The following is an 18,824-nucleotide window of genomic DNA, read 5'->3' on the forward strand; positions in this document are numbered from 1 at the left end:
GGGATCAAGGTTTCATCTGCAGTCATAAAGTTAAAAAATGCCAAAAAGCCCTTCCAGGCTTAGGACCCTGTGTTTCTGAGTCTGTATCCATGGTTGCTTTGAGAGCCCATCCACATTTTTGGTCTGGTTTCTGAGCTCTGGCTTGTGGTAGGTACGTTTCTACTCACAGGTTCGATTTAAGGGCAGAGGCTGGAATACTAAACCCCCTAATACCATAGTAAAGCTAAAACAAATGCACAGTCGAGCAGTTTCTCAGTACCTTTGTAACTAGAAAGGATTTATTCAGTTAATAAATGTCAGCTCGTTTTCTCTGTGCAACCTGGTCTAGTAGACGGTGTCTCTGCCCATTGCAGGGGCTTGGAACTACGTGATCTTTAAGGTCCCTTCCAACTCAAAACATTCGATGATTATATCAAGGCTCTTTCTTTCAGATCAAGTCGGGACCCCCTTTGTTGTGCCACTGGTCTTCAAGCTTAAACTATATCTGGCCTTTCTTTTTTTTTTAACCTTCCGAAAAGCAAGCCCCCCCCAGCTGCCCAGCCCAATCTCCCTCTTTTTTTAAGCCTCTCAACATTATTACAGGCTCTCCTCTAAAACTGGGCACCCATCACTATTTCTAGGTGACGTGCTCTTTGTGTGCACCTCCTGCTTCAGCGCCGCACCCGGCACAGTGTGTGAAAAACCAGGTATTTAAAAAAAAAAAAACCACGTGAACGAAGCTCCGAGCCGTTGGTCTGGAATCGCGTCCGCGTTCACAGCGAGGTTTCTACTTCGGGGAGAATTCGAGCGCTCGCCCTCCCGAGAGGACGGGGCGAACTTCTCTCGCGTTCTTCTCAGCCAGCAGAGCCGTCCCTCCCCTGCCCGGGGCTCTCCTTTGTTCGGGGCCGGGCTGCGGGGCGGAGAGGCGGGACCCCGTGTGCGCCCGGCGGGGGCAGCGCGGAGGGGCCGGGCCGGGGCGGGCGGAGCTGCCCCCGCGCTCGCTGTGCCCGCTCGGCCCCTCGGTCACCGTCGGGGCGGGCAGCATGTGGCGGAGGCTGCCGGTGTTGGCCCTGGCCGGGCTGCTGGTGCTGGGGCGGGCGCCGGCGGGGCGGGGGGCGGCCTGCGAGCCCGTGCGCATCCCGCTGTGTAAGCCGCTGCCCTGGAACATGACCAAGATGCCGAACCACCTGCACCACAGCACGCAGGCCAACGCCGTGCTGGCCATGGAGCAGTTCGAGGGGCTGCTGGGCACCAACTGCAGCCCCGACCTCCTCTTCTTCCTCTGCGCCATGTACGCGCCCATCTGCACCATCGACTTCCAGCACGAGCCCATCAAGCCCTGCAAGTCCGTCTGCGAGCGCGCCCGCGCCGGCTGCGAGCCCGTCCTGGTGCGGTACAGCCACACCTGGCCCGACAGCCTGGCCTGCGACGAGCTGCCGCTCTACGACCGCGGCGTCTGCATCTCCCCCGAGGCCATCGTCACCGCCGAGGGCGCGGGTGAGTGCGCGGGGACCGGCACCGGCACGGGGACAATGGGCGGCGGGCGGGGAGCGCAGCCCAGCCCCGCCAGCCCGGGAGCCCTGCCTCCCTTCCGCGCCGTCCGACTGCTCCCTGAGCCTCTTTGCTTGCCCTCCGCTCTTTTCCTCCCTTTTCTCTGCCTTTAGCAACTGCTGGAAAAGTTTTGCTGTTGGGCACAGGGGGTGTGTGACAAGTGACAGCCCTGCCGCCGCTCTGGGGATCGCGTAGGAGTATGGGAACGACAGCCCTCGTTCCACATAAATGGGAAACGTTTCCATACCCCGCTTTGGTGTTCCATCGGCAGCGGTTGCTGGCTGAGAAGGCAGAGCCATCCGAGAGGTGCAACCCCCAGCCTGCCGACTCCTCCAGCACCTCTGTTTATCTCCAGCCACTCACTCCCCAAAGTGGGGTGCTCCCCTCCCACACAAGGCCACCACTCCACAGATTTTGGGGAAAAGAGCTGTGCCCAGAGGAGCCCCAAGCAGAAGCTGGGGGGCCATGGTCTCCCCGGCCTCTTCCTGTGCCAGTGGTGGCACACGCACACCTGAAGGGGAGAAAACAAGCTCGTCTCTGTGGCTGGCACTGAAGGTACAGGTTACAGGTTCCTCAGCAGGTTCCTGGGCTCTAAAGTTACAGCCTGGTGAGGAGCACAGCAAAGGTGCAGCCTTCCGCTGTGTTTTGTTCCCAGCATCCCTGAAGCGAACCAAAGGCTGCCTCTGCCACTGGAGGCAGCTCCAGTGCAGTCCTGGTGGTACCTGACCACCGTGGCTTTTGAGGGGCTGTTGGAGCCCCTCGACTTTGTCACTGCATCCCGTTTCAGCAGCTGAGCTCTCTGGCCCCACAGGATGGGTGGTGCTGAGTGTCCAGCTGCCGTCCAGTGGTACTGGGGAGGTGGGAGCATCTCTGCACGGTTGTGCGAGGACTGCTGACTGCTCAGGCCAACGTTGTGCTGCAAACCTGCTGTGGCTCAAGGACCCTGCTCCTGTCACAGCTGCCCTAGGGAGGGAAGAGTTGGCAGGGCACAGCTCCAGCATGGCGAGCCAAGCACCATAGAAATACTGAATCCAAGGAGCTATTGAATAGGAAATTAAAGCAAGGCAGTGGGAGGTTATCACGAGTGAGCTTTGACCTTTAAGAAGTAACTGCAGTTCCTGTCTTACTTCAGGAAAGCATTTGCTGCTGGTGGAACAAGGTTACATTTCCTTTGCAGCAAAGTGTTGGTGGCTCTGCCAGAGCTCTCCATCAGAGGAGTGCAAGAGCAGTGCTGGGATGGGGTAGCAGCCAGGAGGGTCAGAGGCTGAGGCAGAGCAGCACCCATGCACCCCGAGGGCTCGTTGTGCTGCCTTCCCCCCCACACATAGCAGCTCCTTCCGTGCCTGCAGCTGTAGTGCCAGGTTGTAGGAGTTCACTGACGAGCAGTGGATCCCACCTCTCCATCCTCCCCCAGTAATGAATGGCCTGGGAATGAAAGCGGGGTGTTTCATGCTGTGCTCAGCACAGTATTTGACTGTGCTTCTGTCCCATTACCAAATGCTTTATGTATTCCACTGCCAGTAATGCCAAACACTGTAATTCCTGTTTTCTTCTCCTAACAAAATATCGTGCTTCGGTTTCCTGACTGTGCTCCTCAGCTCAGCCTTCCCAGGTAAGCTGCTCACTCCATTGCTCCATTTATTTACAGGCCAGACAAACCCTGTTCCTTCTCTGACTCCATTTCTCTGGCCCTTTCCACCTCTTGAAATCTCCACTCAGTGGCCATACCCTGGTATCTCCAGTCATTACCACTATTTCTCTCTAACCCGTCTAATTGCTCCCCTCTTGCCTTTCCATCCTTTCTCCCCTTGCAGTCGTCCCCAGCCCACGAACCCAACCATCAGTTTTTGCCTTCAACTTCTGCTTTTTGGGGGCCGGAGAGCTGCTGGGGTGGTTTGGGAAAATACTGTTTTGAACACCAAGCACCTTTCTCTGTGGCATTGAGGTGCTTTCAAAACTGCCTTAAAAATGGCTCCAAAATGAGCAAGGCTTGGCAGGTCTGCAGCGATTTGAAAGCAATCACATTGAAATCTGGAGGGAGGAAGCTTGGCTAAAATTGCCCCCGAGTTACCTATTTCTGAGGACCTCAGCAGTACAATAACCTCTTTGAGGGATTCCAGGGCCAGATCCATGAAAACTCTCTTTCAGTGAATGAGAACCTGATGACATTCTCATTTCTGGGCTGAAAATTTTGAACTGATGCATTATATACTAGCCTGAAAGAATCCTTCTTGAGGGAATAAAACTGCTCCTTTAGAAAGCAGAGCGAAGGATTCCTGTTCTAGGAAGAGGTAAGGTGAACACTTCCAAATTCAATTCTCCAAATAAAGGATTGCAGCCAAGTAGAAGACATGAATAACCAACTGCCTGATGAGGAGCATGCAGAATACCTGCTCTTAGTTTATCTCCTAAGCATTCTAGCCCCTTCTGCTGTCTGCAAACTACATCTAATAGAGCAGGCAGAAATATAAATCCATTGTTTCATGGACTTCTTGTTGTAGAAGCCCATGAAACAGCCATGAAGCCAATTTTTTTATTCTTCAGAAGTGAAATCTTGGTTTTGCTTTTATTCTTTTGCTACCTGTGACGTAATAGGATTCTGCTGTCTCCTTTCCTCTTGAGGTCTCTGCATTGTTGCTGGTGAGCATTGGTACATTTGTGGCATTTCTTCTGTAAGGCAGCAACCTGAAGGAAGATGTGGTCAGGTGTTTGTTGTTGTCAGAGCAGGGGTAGGGTTCACAAGCCCAATTTTCATTCCTTTTTCCAATATTAGACTGTGCATCCTTCAGCATGGGTCAGCTGGATGGAGGGGCTGAGAAAGCTGACGTGTTTTGGGCTTGGTCAGAGGAATAGCTGTGCACACTCCCTGGGCTTGTGCTGGTCCCAAAACCTGAGTGGGAGTGCTGAATTGGAGGTCTGAGGTTCCTCAAGTTACAGAGATCACCTTCAAAGAATTATCACATAGGAAGCATATGTTTCTTGATTTTTCATTCTCTTTGGGAAACACTGGAGTTCCTTTACAGCCAGAAAGCAGAAGGATGCTGTGGGCATGGTGTAGTTGTTCTGGATGCAGATGTGATGCTGAATATTTTGGCTTTTTGTGGAGGAATCATCGTCCAGGATGGAGGATGAAAAAGCCTCTGGACAATATATTAACACCCCTGATGTCAGATTAATGCATGCTAATGTCTGAAGTCTCCTATGGCCTTTATCCTACACCCTTGTCCTGCACTTTTGGGGGATGAAAACAGTTCTGCTCGCAGACATTGATACAAGCTGTCTTTCATCTGTGGGAGGTCCTGGTCACCTGCTCCATGCATTTTAGTCTCCACATGCATATGCTGACTCTTCCTCCCATCTATTAGATTATCTGCCTCCCTTATGCAGGGACCTGTCAGACTTCTTAGGTCTGTGAAACAGCAGGAACTGCTGATAGACAAAAGCTGTCTTGTATCTTAAAATTTCAGAGGCAGGACCCGTCTTTAATTTTCAGGTAATAAATGACCAGCCTGACCACGGTCATCATTGATGTTGGGATGCTGACTCAGAAGAGCACTTTGGCGCGTGTGCTTGGCTGCTACTGCCTAGCAGAGTGTTTATGTCTCAAGTGATGTTTATTCCTGTTTTGAAGGGGGAACTGGCTGTAAAACCAGAGCAATGTGGTGGGTACTGTGCGAACTGAAGGACAGATCTGTCGGTCGGGTCCATCTCATCATATTTTATTTGTATAAGAAAATAGCTTGGGGGCGTGTTGGCCTGTTGGTAAGACGTTGGAGAAAGGGAAGTGGCATCACAAGGTATCAACCACATGTAGTTGACACCCAAACCAGTTTGAGTGACTGTCATAAGATGTCTGAGGAGAATGTTGAATTCCTTAAAACTATCATCTCTTGAACATTTAAGAAAACTATAGATTGTTCAAGGGGTGTACACCTATTTTCTTAAATCTTATGTGAATCCCTGATTCCTCCATGTAGCCCAAGCCTTCCATGTCTTGCCAGATGAGTTCATAGTAACCCAGTGTGGGAATCTGGCATTGGAGGCTTAAAAGACAAGCAAAAGAGCCATTTCCCATTGCTTGTTTCTCTGATGTTATTGACTTCATTTCCAAAACAGCAGTTTCCAAGCTCCACATTGAGTTTGTTCTGACCCAGTCTTTGCACAGCTCTACCTAGAGCGGTTGATGTGCACAGCAGTGCCGGGGGAGCGTTTCAGACCTTGCCAAGGATGAACAGTCATGCCCAGGTTGTCGTTTTAAAGTTGAGATTTGTTTAGGCATTTGCTCAAAACTTGGGAGCAGCCTCATTTCTCAGTTAAGGAAGAAAATCATTACAACCTTCAAACCTGAAAGAGGATGGGAGACGTAAATAAGGGAACTTAAACCTTGTTAATGATGATACCACCAATGACGTTAGACTCTTGCCACAGTCTGCCTTTGTAGGCTGAGTCCCCTGGAATGATTTTGCATTGTCTAAAGCCATTGTCTAAGCATTGAGTCAAGACCTTGGCCTTTAAATGTCATCAAAACCTGGTGGGATTTGTTATGAGGAATGATTTATTAGGTGGAGCAGTCTGCTCTGTGATTTGGAGCTTGAGTTCTCTGTATTAAATTTTAACTAGGTTTGGTTTTCATATCACTTTGCTTTACTGTGCATGCTTTTGCAACCACCTTAGCAAAGATCCCCTCTGTACTGAGAGCTGAAGCAGATGACAGGGTCTGAATTCATGCATTTTGGAAGGGTTTCTAAATGGGGTTCCATTAGTTAATGTCTCCATCTGAAGCAAGTGCCCAAGCAGCAACTCTGGCTGTGGTTTTGTTCTTTGGAGCAGGGTGCCTGGAGTGGCTTCAGTAATAAGCTGGGCCATACTCTTTAATTGCAGTGACAATCAGAATCGTGTTACTTTTGGCCGTTTCTCTGCTTTTTTTTACTTTATTTAAACTGTGGTGTAAGTAAGATGTTCACTCAAAAGCAGGTATTACCAAGTTTGTTTCCCTTTCCGAAACCTCTCATTCAAATCTGCGGTCTGGGCATTGTTATTTTGTACACTTACTGTGCAAGTTACTTTTGTTTAGCTCTCCTTGTTAGTGTTTTGGTTTGGTTTTTTTATATAGCATCCCTCTGGAAAGTGAGTAATTAAAATGGCTTATTGGAAAGATCAGTTTGGATTCTTTCCCCTGCTCTTAAACAAAATTCAATAGGAAGCTTTTGGATTGGACCTCTGCATAATATTCCCTCTTTGGCAATCCTGCTAATCATCGCTGACAGATACTCTTTTCAGAAAGATTGCTTTACATAGGCGGAACTTGGCAGAGGGGTTGCCCCTGAAGAGAAGTGGAACAATAGGAAGTCAGTTGATTTAGGGTTTTTTAAATGGCTTTTTTTTTCCTTCCTCTGTTTGCATTACAGCTGAAGGTCTCAGCAGTGTGCATCTCCGGGTGGAGGGAGGTCTCTGCCTAGCAGGCTGCTGAGGTCAGGGGCTGGGATTTCGGGGTTGCTCACACCCACCTAAGATCTGGTGAGTGGCTGGTGACAGGGCTGGCCCAGACCCTCTTCCCATCACTTCCTTGGTAGGTGAGAGTGGACCAAACATTATGAGCTTGACTGGGGAAAGGATCAGGGAGATGGGAAGCCTTTCCTGAGACACATCATACAGTGGCAGAGGTCTCCAGTCCCCTCCACAAGCCCACGCTGCTCTCCATCACTAGAAACCACTTATCCCTAAATAAACAGGAGTGCCTCAGGGAAGATAAGCATCAAGGCAAGGTCAATATTTGTCTGGCCCAAGCCCTCCCAAGTAAGGAAATGAACCATGAAGTGAGGTATCAGTGCCTGTTTACCCCCTCTTTGCTCGCTGATGGACACTGTGCCCTGACCACAAGTACAGAGCACCACAACCTTCGCACAGGCATGGAAATGGGAGCATCTTCTATCAACAGCTGCTCTGCACACAACATCCAAATTGCTGCTGCTCCACCCAGCTGCTTTGTAGGGTACCCACAACAACTGGCTTCAGTTAGGAGTGACCTGGCAGTGCAGAATTAGGAAATGGGGTGGGGCTGTGGTGTATTGTAATTTGGTTAAAAATAAGTGGTGTACCTACAACTGGACGGGAACATCTGGTGTAAAGCAGTTTAGTTCCATGCTTGTTTGCAGGACTGGGTTTGTATTGGGCATATTGAGTGTTTGCCAGCCCTCCTTGACTTGGTGTGAGTCGGAAGGACAGTTCCTCAGCCAGTACCCACGAGCATCACACCCCTTGTGGGCCAGGGAAAGCTGCAAACCCCTTACTGGGCTCTGGTTTACTTTCAGTTGTAATTTCAGTGTGAGTTGGACTTGGTTTGCTCAAGCACCGTGAAGTCATGACTACTTGGATCAGCCCTTGATTTAGGAGTGGGAGTATACTTCAGGGCTCCTTTTTCCTTCCATGGATGGAGGATGGTAAGCATTTCATCTGATACTTCTCTTGTCTTCTCTGTGATGGAGAGGCAGAGCCACTTCTCCATGGATGGTGGCTGGGAGGCTTTTCAGACTTCTGTCTGCAGCAGGAACAGATGGGAGGATTATCAGACCAGAGACCTGCCCGCTCTCTGTGCTTTTACCACATCAGAAGGAACTGTAGATTTAAAGCTACAACTTGACTAAATGAACAAGACAACAGAGGATTGGCCCAGGAGATAAAGAAGAAATGTAGTCATCCTTTTGCTGGCTATTTACAAAAGGAAAGCCATTTTCATTTTAATTCCTCTTTCATCATGTTCTGGATTGCAGGAAAGCACTTGATACAACATAAAATGCATTCTTAACACTTGAGAGTATCCCAGGCGAATAATCAAAATAAAATATGTAAGTAAGAATCAGCTTGTATAATTTGACTCATTACAAGGCAACACAGAGAAGCCATGGAAATACCTGATAAGCAAAGACCAAGTAGGCTCCATATAAATGTTGGGTTTATTCTATAAACTAAGATCCTGTGGTAATTTGGAACTTTCTTTGGAAAGAAGAAAATGGATGTGATTTTTTATTAGCAACAGGATTTTGCATATCGAAGAGCATCTACTCAATCCTTCTGTGCTATTTTCTATACTCTTTGCTCTTTATGTTGGTTAGAATAACTATTCCTGAAGTCTTATTTTTTCGAAGTTAATTATTTTGTGGGGAAATCAGTTGGTTTTTGGTTTTACTTTTGCCCTGACTGTGGTTTAGCCATATGCTCATTTATGTAAATCAAGTTTCATGTTTCTATAAATAGTATAAATATGCATTAAGGTGGAGATTTTTAAAATTTTTTAAGAAGGATGGCAAAATTAGGTTATTTAAGTAATATAATTTTTCCTGTAAACAGGCTTTTAAATAATGTATTTACAGAATTTGTGATTAAATAATGGTCCCAGCCCTTAACATTTAACCCACACATCTAAAGCCTTCACCTATACTGAGTATCATCAGCATTCTGGGCTGTCTTACTGCCAAATCCTTCCAGCTCAGGCTGCAAGAGAGGAGCTTTTGTTACGTGGTCATGTGTTCATTTGTCCTGTATTGTAAAAGCAGTGGCATTGCATCCATGATAATGTAAGATTATAAGAAGGTTGATGTCTGTAGGATACCAGCTTCCAGACTTGGAAAAACAGCATAAGTGATTGGGCATGCAAAATTAAAGGAAGGCCTTTTCTTTGAAAGCTTGTTTGTTTTTCCATTTCATGTGCCATTGTAAGAAAGTATCCTGCCTCTCTCCCAAATCTTGTTCTTCTTGCTTTTATTTTTAACTTTTTTTTAATTATTAAGTATATGTATAAACCCATTAAATTGTGTGATTTAATCAACAATAGGTTTGAAATTATGTGTTTTACTAATATGGGAGACATTCCACTTACAAATGTGTCTGAAAGCAGTTCTTTGGGCATAGTGCCTTTTTTTCCTTCTGTTCCTTATCTGTCCTTCAAAATAATCAGTGTGTTTTTAAACTGAGGGGGAAGGGGAAGGTCTTAAACATTTATTTTGGCATTTTCTTCAACGATATGATTGTGGTTGGTTGGTTTGATTTCCTCAGTGACCAAAAAAACAAACGAAAAGTAATTTCTCCTTCATCGTTTAATTAAATGCAAACAGTACAGGTACTTTTTGTAGATGCTCAAAGTTTATGCCATAAATTTCAATCCGTCTAAAACCTGCCAGTATGTGCACCAGTGGAAATGGAATGTTTAATCTGCTCTATCATTTAACATGATGTACTGGATTCAGGTGAAATGCAGATAAAAAAATCGTATCAACTTTACAAGACTGGCCTCTAGAACATTACAATCTGTTTATTAATGAAGTTATTAAGTTTTAATATAATAAATACTAGAGGAAGAGAAAACATTGTAGCATGTGTGTAATGAAATAATGCAATATTAAAAATAGTAATGTTTCTTTACATATTCTATGAATCCATGCCAGATTTCCCTATGGATTCCAATAACGGCAACTGTAGAGGCACCGGCAACGGTAAGTAAACTTTTAGAAAACTTTATCATAAGCTGGAGTCTTTCAAATACTTTCAATATTTTAATAAGTAAGAGGAGTACTGAGTGATGTTAAAATACTCTTTCTTGACTAAGAACCCTGCAGATTGTGCTTTTGCATCCCACGGGCAGGTGGCATTTGGGGCTGGTCAGCCTCAAAATGTCTTTCAAATCAAGAGGGCTGTGCTGATTTTATTACAAGTTTTGTCTTGAACAGTGAGAATAATCATTAAATTGATTTTTCCTTGGGCAAAACCAGTAAGATAACGGTTCATTCTGACTTTAAAGTTTGCAAATTAAATTCGGCACTCTTTGTAGATAATGGCAAAACTCCCGTTAGCCTGAGGAGGTTGAGTATGAGACCTTCTGGTTTTATTCCAGCAGGTCCCCTGTTGCTTTTTATTTCTGTTTGGTTTTTGCTGGAACCGAGTAAAACCCCCTGAGTGTCACCACCACTCATAGGCAATGCAAAGAAGCAAAGCCCAGGTTTGTATCTAATAATTATAAAAATGTGGATTTCTTGCTCAAAGAAGCTGATGACTGTAGGTTTCCTTGAATTTTATTACAGTTTTATCAGAAGTTTTCCTCTTAGGCCTTTGTCAAGAAGATGACACTTGGAAACCTAGAGCTGGCCATCATGTCTTTCCTTCTCCAGAGGAGAAGGATGTTGATGAGCTGTAGTGTGGACTGATGTTCAGTTCATTAACATAAACACCGAAGTGTGGATGTGGAACAGGAAATTAGATATCTACATAAACCTGGATAACTTCAGCATTAATCTGTGGCCAAAATGTAGAAAGGTATTAATAATGCCCAGTTTATAATACAGTTTTAAACTTTGATCTGTAGGTGATCATTAACAGTACATTTCCTTTCATAGTGAAAGCAGCTGTGTAGGTGCAAAATGTTCCTTAAATAACACTTCATGTCCTTTAGAAACCCAGCTACAATTAGAAAAAGTGATAAAAGCAGGTCCCTTAACAAGTTTGGTTTAAATTGCCTTGAGCCTGGGACCATGTCTGAAAGACTTGTTAAAGATATTTGTTACTAATGTTAGTATCTTCATAGTTTTAAGCTGGTTTCAGTTGTGTGGCACTGAGTAAGCGTGGATGTCATGCTCAACAGTGACTGCACAAACATTTCCTGCAGTGGAAATGTTTCAGTCATATTATTGCTGTTTGTGGTGCTTTTCGACTACTTAAAGCAAAATCAGACTCCAAAAAATTCCATCCAGAAATAGAGTGAAGATGCCCAGAAAAATTGCTGATGAAGAGGAAGGGGAATATTTTTTATCACTTCTTTTCACTGTACAAACACAATTTCTGGTTCAATGTGCTGCACCTCTTTGAACTGACAAACACAGTTTGACCACCTAAAGGGCTGTGCTTTGTAACAGCTTTATTTATATGTTCACTAAAGTAAATTTGTAACTTTGCCATTGTAAATAGAGATTTTTTTGTTTGCTTTGCAAGTAGCAAACTGATGTGTTTTCAAAAAATCCCTTTCTCAGCTCTGTGGTTTCTGGAGCTTATTGCACGTGCTGCTGTGCATGGTGGCACCTTTTATCTCTGGCAAAACTTTCCCTCTGAACCCCCTTGAGTTTTTTGGGGGGGAGCTTTTTTTACCTCTCTTGGCAGTAAAACTACATTGTTGTCTGAAATATATGTTCTCTAATACTCACGTTTGGCTTCCTTGGAAAGTCACTGTACCAGGAATTGGGAGAGAGGAGTTGTTTCTGGCAGTACCACTGACTTTATAACTGACCTTAGCAAATTACTTTTGGGTTAGTTTCTGTATCTCTAAATAGTAATCAGGAATATTGCAGCATTTTGTAGAGTCCACTAGGGTGAGTAGGAGGTATTTTTCAGTAAGAACATGGGCAGGTCTATAATTTGTTTCTAGAATAAGACGAATAAAATATATTCTCAAATTAATGCAGTAATCCAATACTGAGGGAAATGTGAGGGAGTGTATTCTTTTCTTGTAGTTTAGTCTATTTTATTCTACTTGTGCCACAGAGCAAAATACTGTAGAGCAGGAGAGCATTAAAGTGTTGGACTTGAGTGCTGAGGTGCCTGTGTGTGCGTGGGCCACAGGAGCACATCTTTTATTTTGTGTTTCAAGGCAGCTTAAAAATGAACCATAATTTGGCCTACAGTATGCACGAGCTCTCAGAGGCAGAAAGGAAGCCAAAAATCACTTCCCTTCTCTGCCTTTGTTATTCTAACACAGTCTCATACAAAAGCTTAAGTCTGTAGGACTCATATATAGATTCCTGAGGATGTGTTGGGAATTTAAGGAAACAATATACTCTTCTTTTGAAATGTTTTCCTCTCTCCTGTGGGATTTTTTTTTTGTATTTTCAACTACAAAAATTCTCTCAATAGTAAATAAATAATAATTTGAGAAGTCTGTAACCGTATGATTCCATCTCTCTCTTTTTTTTTTTTTTTAATATGCAGGAATCTTATGTAGCAAATAAAAGTTCTTTTTCAGGTTCTCCATGTTGGATTTAACTGAATCACTAGCTTATATGCATTGATATTTGGAATGATGGCATATAGAAATAAGCGGCATTAAGCCTACTTCCATTTAAATGCCAAATCAAATGTCAAAATAGATGACCACATGTGTGTAACACTGGGACCTGCTGTTTGAAATGACTCCACTGAACCCCACTTAAACACTAGCATGAAATAAGTCAATATTTGCCTTAGAACAAGCAGCCATGAAATATCGGTGGTGTTAATGAACGTGTGGGTCTGCAGCTTCAGCGTTAGCACTCCCTGGGCACCAATGAAAACGTTTTTGCCTCCCTTATGGTTCCCAGCTGTCTGGCAGCTGCACCGCTGGAAATGCTGCTCTGACAGTGCTCGTTTGTGTTGTCTTTTGAAGGCCATCCGTAGGGCCACGAGGGCTAAGAATTTCTCCATTTCAAGTAAACCTGGGGTTCTGGGTCATAATAAGATTGTGTACAGTTTACAGAATTCCTTATGGTGAGTTAGACAGGGCTCTGAGCAACCTGATCTAGTTGAAGGTGTCCTTTCTCATTGCAGGAGGAGCTGGCCTTTAAAGGTCCCTTCCAACACAAACTATTCTACGATTCTCTGAATGCCTGCTAGCCAGAGTATCCCAGTTTGCCAAACCAACCTGAGATAGGTAGTCTTCAATCAAATACTAAATCATGCCCTGTCATTGTATTTTCTTGCTGTGTCTCTGTTACAGCCTGTGTGAAAAAAGGTGCAGAAAGGAGGGCATTCCCTATGTCTAGTACAGAAGAGAGAACAGGATTGCAAAGATATGGAATTGCAGCACCTGGGAGCACAGGAGAGACCTAGATAAAACCTTGAATTGGCTTAAAATGGGTGATTTTGTCACTTCAGCCTCTAAGTCCTTGTGTCTTTGTTGTTGTGGTGTTGTTTGGGCTTGGTTTTTTTAAAATTTCAGCATGTCAGGTTTTCTTCTAGAAACCTTTTAAGGTTTCATGGACAGTTCTGCTTCTCCCAGCAGAACAGACCAGGAATGCCCCTGTGGCTTTTAGCATTTCACTGTAATAAGCAAGTCGATTCAGTGAAATTTTTGTTAGGTGTGAGTTTGGGGTTTGGGGGAAGATTGTCACTGAACACATACTCTTTTCTTTCTAAACCAAGCCTTCTGTTTCAGTAGACCGCTGCAAGTGCAAGCCTGTAAAAGCTACCCAGAAGACCTACCTACGCAACAACTACAACTACGGTAAGAGCAGCTGCATGGCCAGCACCCAACTTTTTTAAGGCTCTGGCCAAGGGAAAATTTTCATTAAAAAAGCTTAAGTTCCAAATTACTGACGGATAATCCAGCGCTACTTATTACAGGAGGAAGATGTGGCCTGCAACATTTCCAAATTAGAAGGATGGAGGGGATTAGCTTAATACGTTAGCACAAGAGGGTCTTTGTTGAGTTATCTCTGTGTCAGCGCAGATATTTGGGGTTCAGGCACTTTTTTAGTGTGAAAAGTGGTGTGACAGAAGTGACATTATGGACTGCTGTGTCTGAACTGCCTCTGTGATTTCCAGCTCAGATGTACTCAGCTTTTGCACATGTCCATATTATGTCTTCCCTTGTCCAGACTGTCCTAGTCTTCAGGCATATCACAGGTCCAGGCTGTTACTTTTCTTCATACAAAGTGTTTCAAACAAATTAAGCTGGTGAAGCCAGTGAATACATATCACAGGAACTGAACTATTGGGCCCTTCCTTTTTCTCATTAATCATGTGAAGAGCCTTAGGGTCAGTGAACTTAAAGGCTTTATTTAAATGGTATCAATTGCATAATATTTATTAAGATAATACATTTATAAAACTACATCAGGCAAGCTTCTTTTAAAAATAGTTGCTGTTAAAAGGTAAAAAATTATAACTGTATTCAAACATCGTTGTTATTTTTTAGGTGACTAGTTGGTTTTATGTTGTTCTGGTGGATTTGTTTGGAAAAAAATTGCAGAGTGATTATTCTCTGGAGGTGCCCGCACATGGCAGAGTCGCTAGCACGTGGCTGCCCATCTTCTCAAGCTTTTGAAATGGAAGAGGTTTCAAAATGCATTTGAAATTACTCCGAACTAAAGCAAGGGTTTGTTTTTGAAATCTTAAAAGAGTGAATCATTTGGGGTAAATTGTGCATATTAAATGTACAAGTCAGTGTTTTTTGGCAACTGTATTTAATGTGCCAGCAATACCTGCTGGTCGATGGTTGTTATGGGCAATACATGCAAAGAGAGGAGATGTGTAAATCCATGGGTTTCTTTCTTCTACGTTACCTTTTTCACGTAGGTTAGAAGATGTTTGGAATCTGAGGAACCTGCCATTTGTAGAGGAAAATAGTGTTTGTGTACTGTAAATGATGTGGCATTCTCTGGAGCGTGACCTCTGGGTTGACTTTGCACTTGCGTGTGGTATCAGTTCACTGGTCACCGTGAGAGAAATGAACAGCTTTGCCTTTGAAAAGGAACCTTTCATCCTGTACAGCTTAAAAAGAAAGGGTGAAGGAGGAAACAATTAGTCAGGTCATCAGGTCAAGATCAGGAGTGTTTGGAGTTCATAAAGAGCAGAGCAGATTGGTGCTGGGTCACTAAAGAAAGAATAAAAAAGATAAGGGCCTGTCATCCAGTCAGAGTAGTGATATGAGAAGTTCTAATGCACATTCACCTTTTGTGAAAGGTTCAGAGTGACAGATTATGTTTGGTCATCTGTACTACAGTTAGTCAAAGAGGGATCAGTTACAGCTCAAGGGAGAAGGAGAGTGTACAAAGAATGGATTAAGTATATTTTTTGTGGCAAGGGAGGAGAAGAAAGGATGCTAAAGTCAAAGCCCAGCTTAAACAGGACATAAGTCCAACTGGTACATAATTCCTGTTCATGACCATACCATTAAGAGATACACTGAGCTCCTGGACCCCTCTGGTGGAGAGTGAAGTAATGAAGGGAAGAGATGGGGGCAGGGACACTGCTGGAGTTCAGCTAAGCTTCTGGTAATGGACCATGCTAAAGACTAATGCCAGAGGTCACCAGGAACAGTTTGGGAGTGACCTGTATTTTCTGCTGCTCCTAACGACACACTTTGTGACTTTTTCCCAGTCATTCGGGCTAAAGTGAAGGAGGTGAAGACTAAATGTCATGACGTCACTGTGGTGGCGGAAGTAAAGGAGATCCTGAAATCTTCCCTGGTGAACATCCCAAAGGACACTGTAAACCTTCACACGAACTCTGGGTGCCTGTGCCCATTGCTCAGTGCCAATGAAGAGTACATCATTATGGGCTACGAGGACGAGGAGCGTTCCAGGTAACTCTTCTGCACTGTCCTTGGAGCGTGTTGGTTGTTATTTGTTCCCCTGTTGTAAAGCTGAACTTCGGAGCCACAAGGAAAGAAAAACTTGTAGTGACTGCCTGAACATCTATTTCATGGTGTTTGGGGGGGGGAGCAAGGCTCTCTGCGGGCACAGAGCTCTTAGTCTTGCTTGTGTCAGGTGGTACAGCCCGTTGGTGGAGTAACTGGTTGTCTCTGTTGTGTAGGTTACTCTTAGTGGAAGGCTCCATAGCTGAGAAGTGGAAGGATCGTCTCGGTAAAAAAGTGAAGGTAAGAAAACACCTCACCAAAAGTCAGAATGTCACAGGTGCCATGAAACATCTACCTAATCTTTTCAAACTTAAGGAAGAAAATACAGGTGCTGCCTCCGGTTAATTAATACCATATGTCAAAGATCAACTTGCTGTGTTATTTGCTGTATTACGTAGAAATGCATGATGAATAAACTAAAGGGATACATTGAATTACCCCAGAGCCCCCTAGTTCAGCAGCAATCAAAACCTCTGTCTCAAAAAAGGGAAGGAACAGTAGGAGTGTTTTAACTCCATAGGCAAGCTGTGTGTTCCACAGCACATGCCTGCTTAATTGGGGTGATACTAGTTAAAGAAAAAATGAGAGGGCTTTACAAATGTTTTCCAGACTAAGGCAGGATTATACTTTCCAGATTTAATGTTCTTTAAATATAGTTCCCTTACCAAATTGTGTGGATTAGCAATTAATTTAAGTTCACCTTCCTGGCTTAGCTGAGGGAGGTAGATGACAGGGAAGTCATGGAAGCAATGAGCTCAAATGCAAGTGAAGTATCATCAAATCCTAGAGTGGTTTGGGTTGGAAGGGGCCCTAAAGATTATCTTGTTTCCTTGCCCTGTCATGGACAGGGACACCTTCCACTAGCCCAGGTTGCGCAGAGCTCCATCCAACCGGGCCTTGAACACTTCCAGGGATGGGACAGCCACAGTGTCTCTGGGCAACCTGTGCCAGGGCCTCACCACCCTCACAGGGAAGAATTTCTTCCTCATACCTAATCCAAACCTGTTCTCCATGAGTGTGAAGCCATTCCCTCTTGTCCTGTCACTACAAACTCTTGTCAAAAGTCACTTTCCAATTCTCTTGTAGCCCCTTTAGGTACTGGAAGGTGCTCTGAGGTGTCTATGGAGCCTTCTCCAGGCTGAAGAACCCTAACTCTATATGCAAATACATTCTGTTGTTTTCTAATTTACACGTTTTCTAATGACTTCCAAGTTGTGGAAGGGTTGCCTTTATGTTTTGATGAGCTGCAAAGTATCAGTGATTTTGATGTCATAGGAATGTCACTTTACAGAGAATTTTCTTATTTTGCCACAGTTTCTCAGCCATTGATTTGCCATAATGGTTGTCTGTGCAAACCAGTCTTCTCTCCCACTCAGCACTTTCTTCAACAGTGTAATGGTCACTGGCAGGAAAATACTGTTGTGATTATAAATGCAAGATTTTCTGTGCCATTTGTCGCATTCATGGAGATTACAGGAGGGAAAAGATATGAGGGTCTAATTCCAAGTTGTTGTTTGATTTGGCAGAACCCTATGAAATCCAGTGCCACAGAGAAAATACCTTGTTACCACTGTGGCCTGACTTATCCTCAGTTCCAGTTCTTGGGTGGGAGCATCATTTGTTTGGAACAATTTTTTGGGAACTCACTTATTTTCTCACTTATTTCCTTGTTGTTTGTGACCTGCTGCCTCTGCTCTCGTGCCCAGCCTGGGGCCGCTAAGGACCCTGCCACATCTCCACTCATTTCTCATTATCATCTCCTTTTCCAAGACTATCACCAGTTGCACCAACTATATTTATTATGCCTTTTTACTTTTTTTTTTTTTTTTACTGTGGTTGCTATTACCTGCAAAAGTAAAAATAAATAATAATTTTTAATAATTAACAAAAATCACTTGATTGCTTTGTCATCCTGCTTCCTCCAAAGACTGTGCACCAGTAGCTTTATTTAAATTTTATTATTTCAAAGGTAAGTCCCCTTTGTGCTGAAGCCATTATGCCTTGTATAACCCCTTCATTCACAGAGGCTACAAGAAAGCCAGGAAATGGTTTCCCTGTTTGAAGTGACTTTTCCCGATAACCTCGCATTCCACCCCTGAGCCCAACGCAGGGCGATGTGATGGAAACAGCAGCAGCAGCTTTTCTCCTTTTGCTGCTGTTTGTGAGCACGTGTTTCTTTTACATATGACCTATTTCTTCTGTAATCTCTCTTGTAATGTCTTTGCTGTTTAACCTGCAGCGCTGGGATCAGAAACTCCGCCACCTTGGGAAGGGGAAAGCAGAGCCCAGACACAGCGACTCTGCTCCAAAGCCCGGCAGAGCCAGCAGTGCCCGGCAAACACGCAGTTAGATGTGGGATGCTGTGCGGTGACACGCAGGGGACTATCTTCCAAGACTTCACTGTTGGAGCAGCAAAGGAGAAATTGCACTATTGCACGTTATATTCTATTGTTTACTACAAAATAATGTTTTAGCTTATATTAGTTTTTATTCTCCCTCTTGTTTTCTGCCTTTTTTTTTTTTTTTTGGATATGTGAGAGCTCTGGAAATATTTTTTTTTCTGTTACTAAGGACTGTAGAAAACTGCCCTTATGAGATGGAGAAAGACAAGGACATGTTACATTTACCTTTTTATCTCCTAAATCCTTCTTAGGGAGAAAATTCTGATGCAAGGAATGAGATCTTGCAAAGACCATCGCTCAAGTCGTGACTCACACTGGCTTCCCCCATTCACTCTTTCTTGATCACTGTTTGCTGAAACTTACTGTGTTGGGGGTAGGTTGTTATCTGGTTTTAAGGGCATAATTTTTTATTCTGAAACATAATTCTGAAATATATAAACAAACTGTGTTAAGAGAACTGTTTTGATCAGTACAGCTTTGTTAAGTTTTCTTATAAATAAACCACTGTGTAAGCCAAA

General features: G+C 44.1%; 1 protein-coding gene across 2 annotated transcripts; it reads left to right on the plus strand.

The window, feature by feature from the left end:
• The first annotated feature begins 757 nt into the window (after window positions 1–757).
• Window positions 758–18,824, plus strand: FRZB (frizzled related protein). 2 transcript variants are annotated; one of them, XM_064660340.1, is made up of 6 exons: window positions 758–1,476; window positions 9,972–10,019; window positions 13,700–13,768; window positions 15,646–15,850; window positions 16,081–16,144; window positions 18,144–18,824. In XM_064660340.1, exons 1-6 carry the CDS (start codon window positions 1,023–1,025, stop codon window positions 18,252–18,254), a joined length of 951 nt encoding a protein of 316 aa, XP_064516410.1. In that variant the 5' UTR covers window positions 758–1,022; the 3' UTR covers window positions 18,255–18,824. The 2 variants fall into 2 exon arrangements, with proteins under 2 accessions (XP_064516410.1, XP_064516409.1); XM_064660339.1 differs by having other exon boundaries at window positions 781–1,476; window positions 13,703–13,768.

Source organism: Pseudopipra pipra, chromosome 7, assembly GCF_036250125.1.
Source record: "Pseudopipra pipra isolate bDixPip1 chromosome 7, bDixPip1.hap1, whole genome shotgun sequence".
In the NCBI taxonomy this organism is placed as follows: Eukaryota; Metazoa; Chordata; class Aves; order Passeriformes; family Pipridae; genus Pseudopipra; species Pseudopipra pipra.

What these genes read in the sequence shown, in the direction of transcription:
- FRZB (XM_064660340.1), top strand. Translation starts at nt 1,023, where the DNA reads ATGTGGCGGAGGCTGCCGGTGTTGGCCCTGGCCGGGCTGCTGGTGCTG. An exon ending in CTGTAGAGGCACCGGCAACG is followed by an intron (nt 10,020 to 13,699) that starts GTAAGTAAACTT and finishes CTTCTGTTTCAG; the next exon opens with TAGACCGCTGCAAGTGCAAG. An exon ending in GAGGACGAGGAGCGTTCCAG is followed by an intron (nt 15,851 to 16,080) that starts GTAACTCTTCTG and finishes TCTGTTGTGTAG; the next exon opens with GTTACTCTTAGTGGAAGGCT.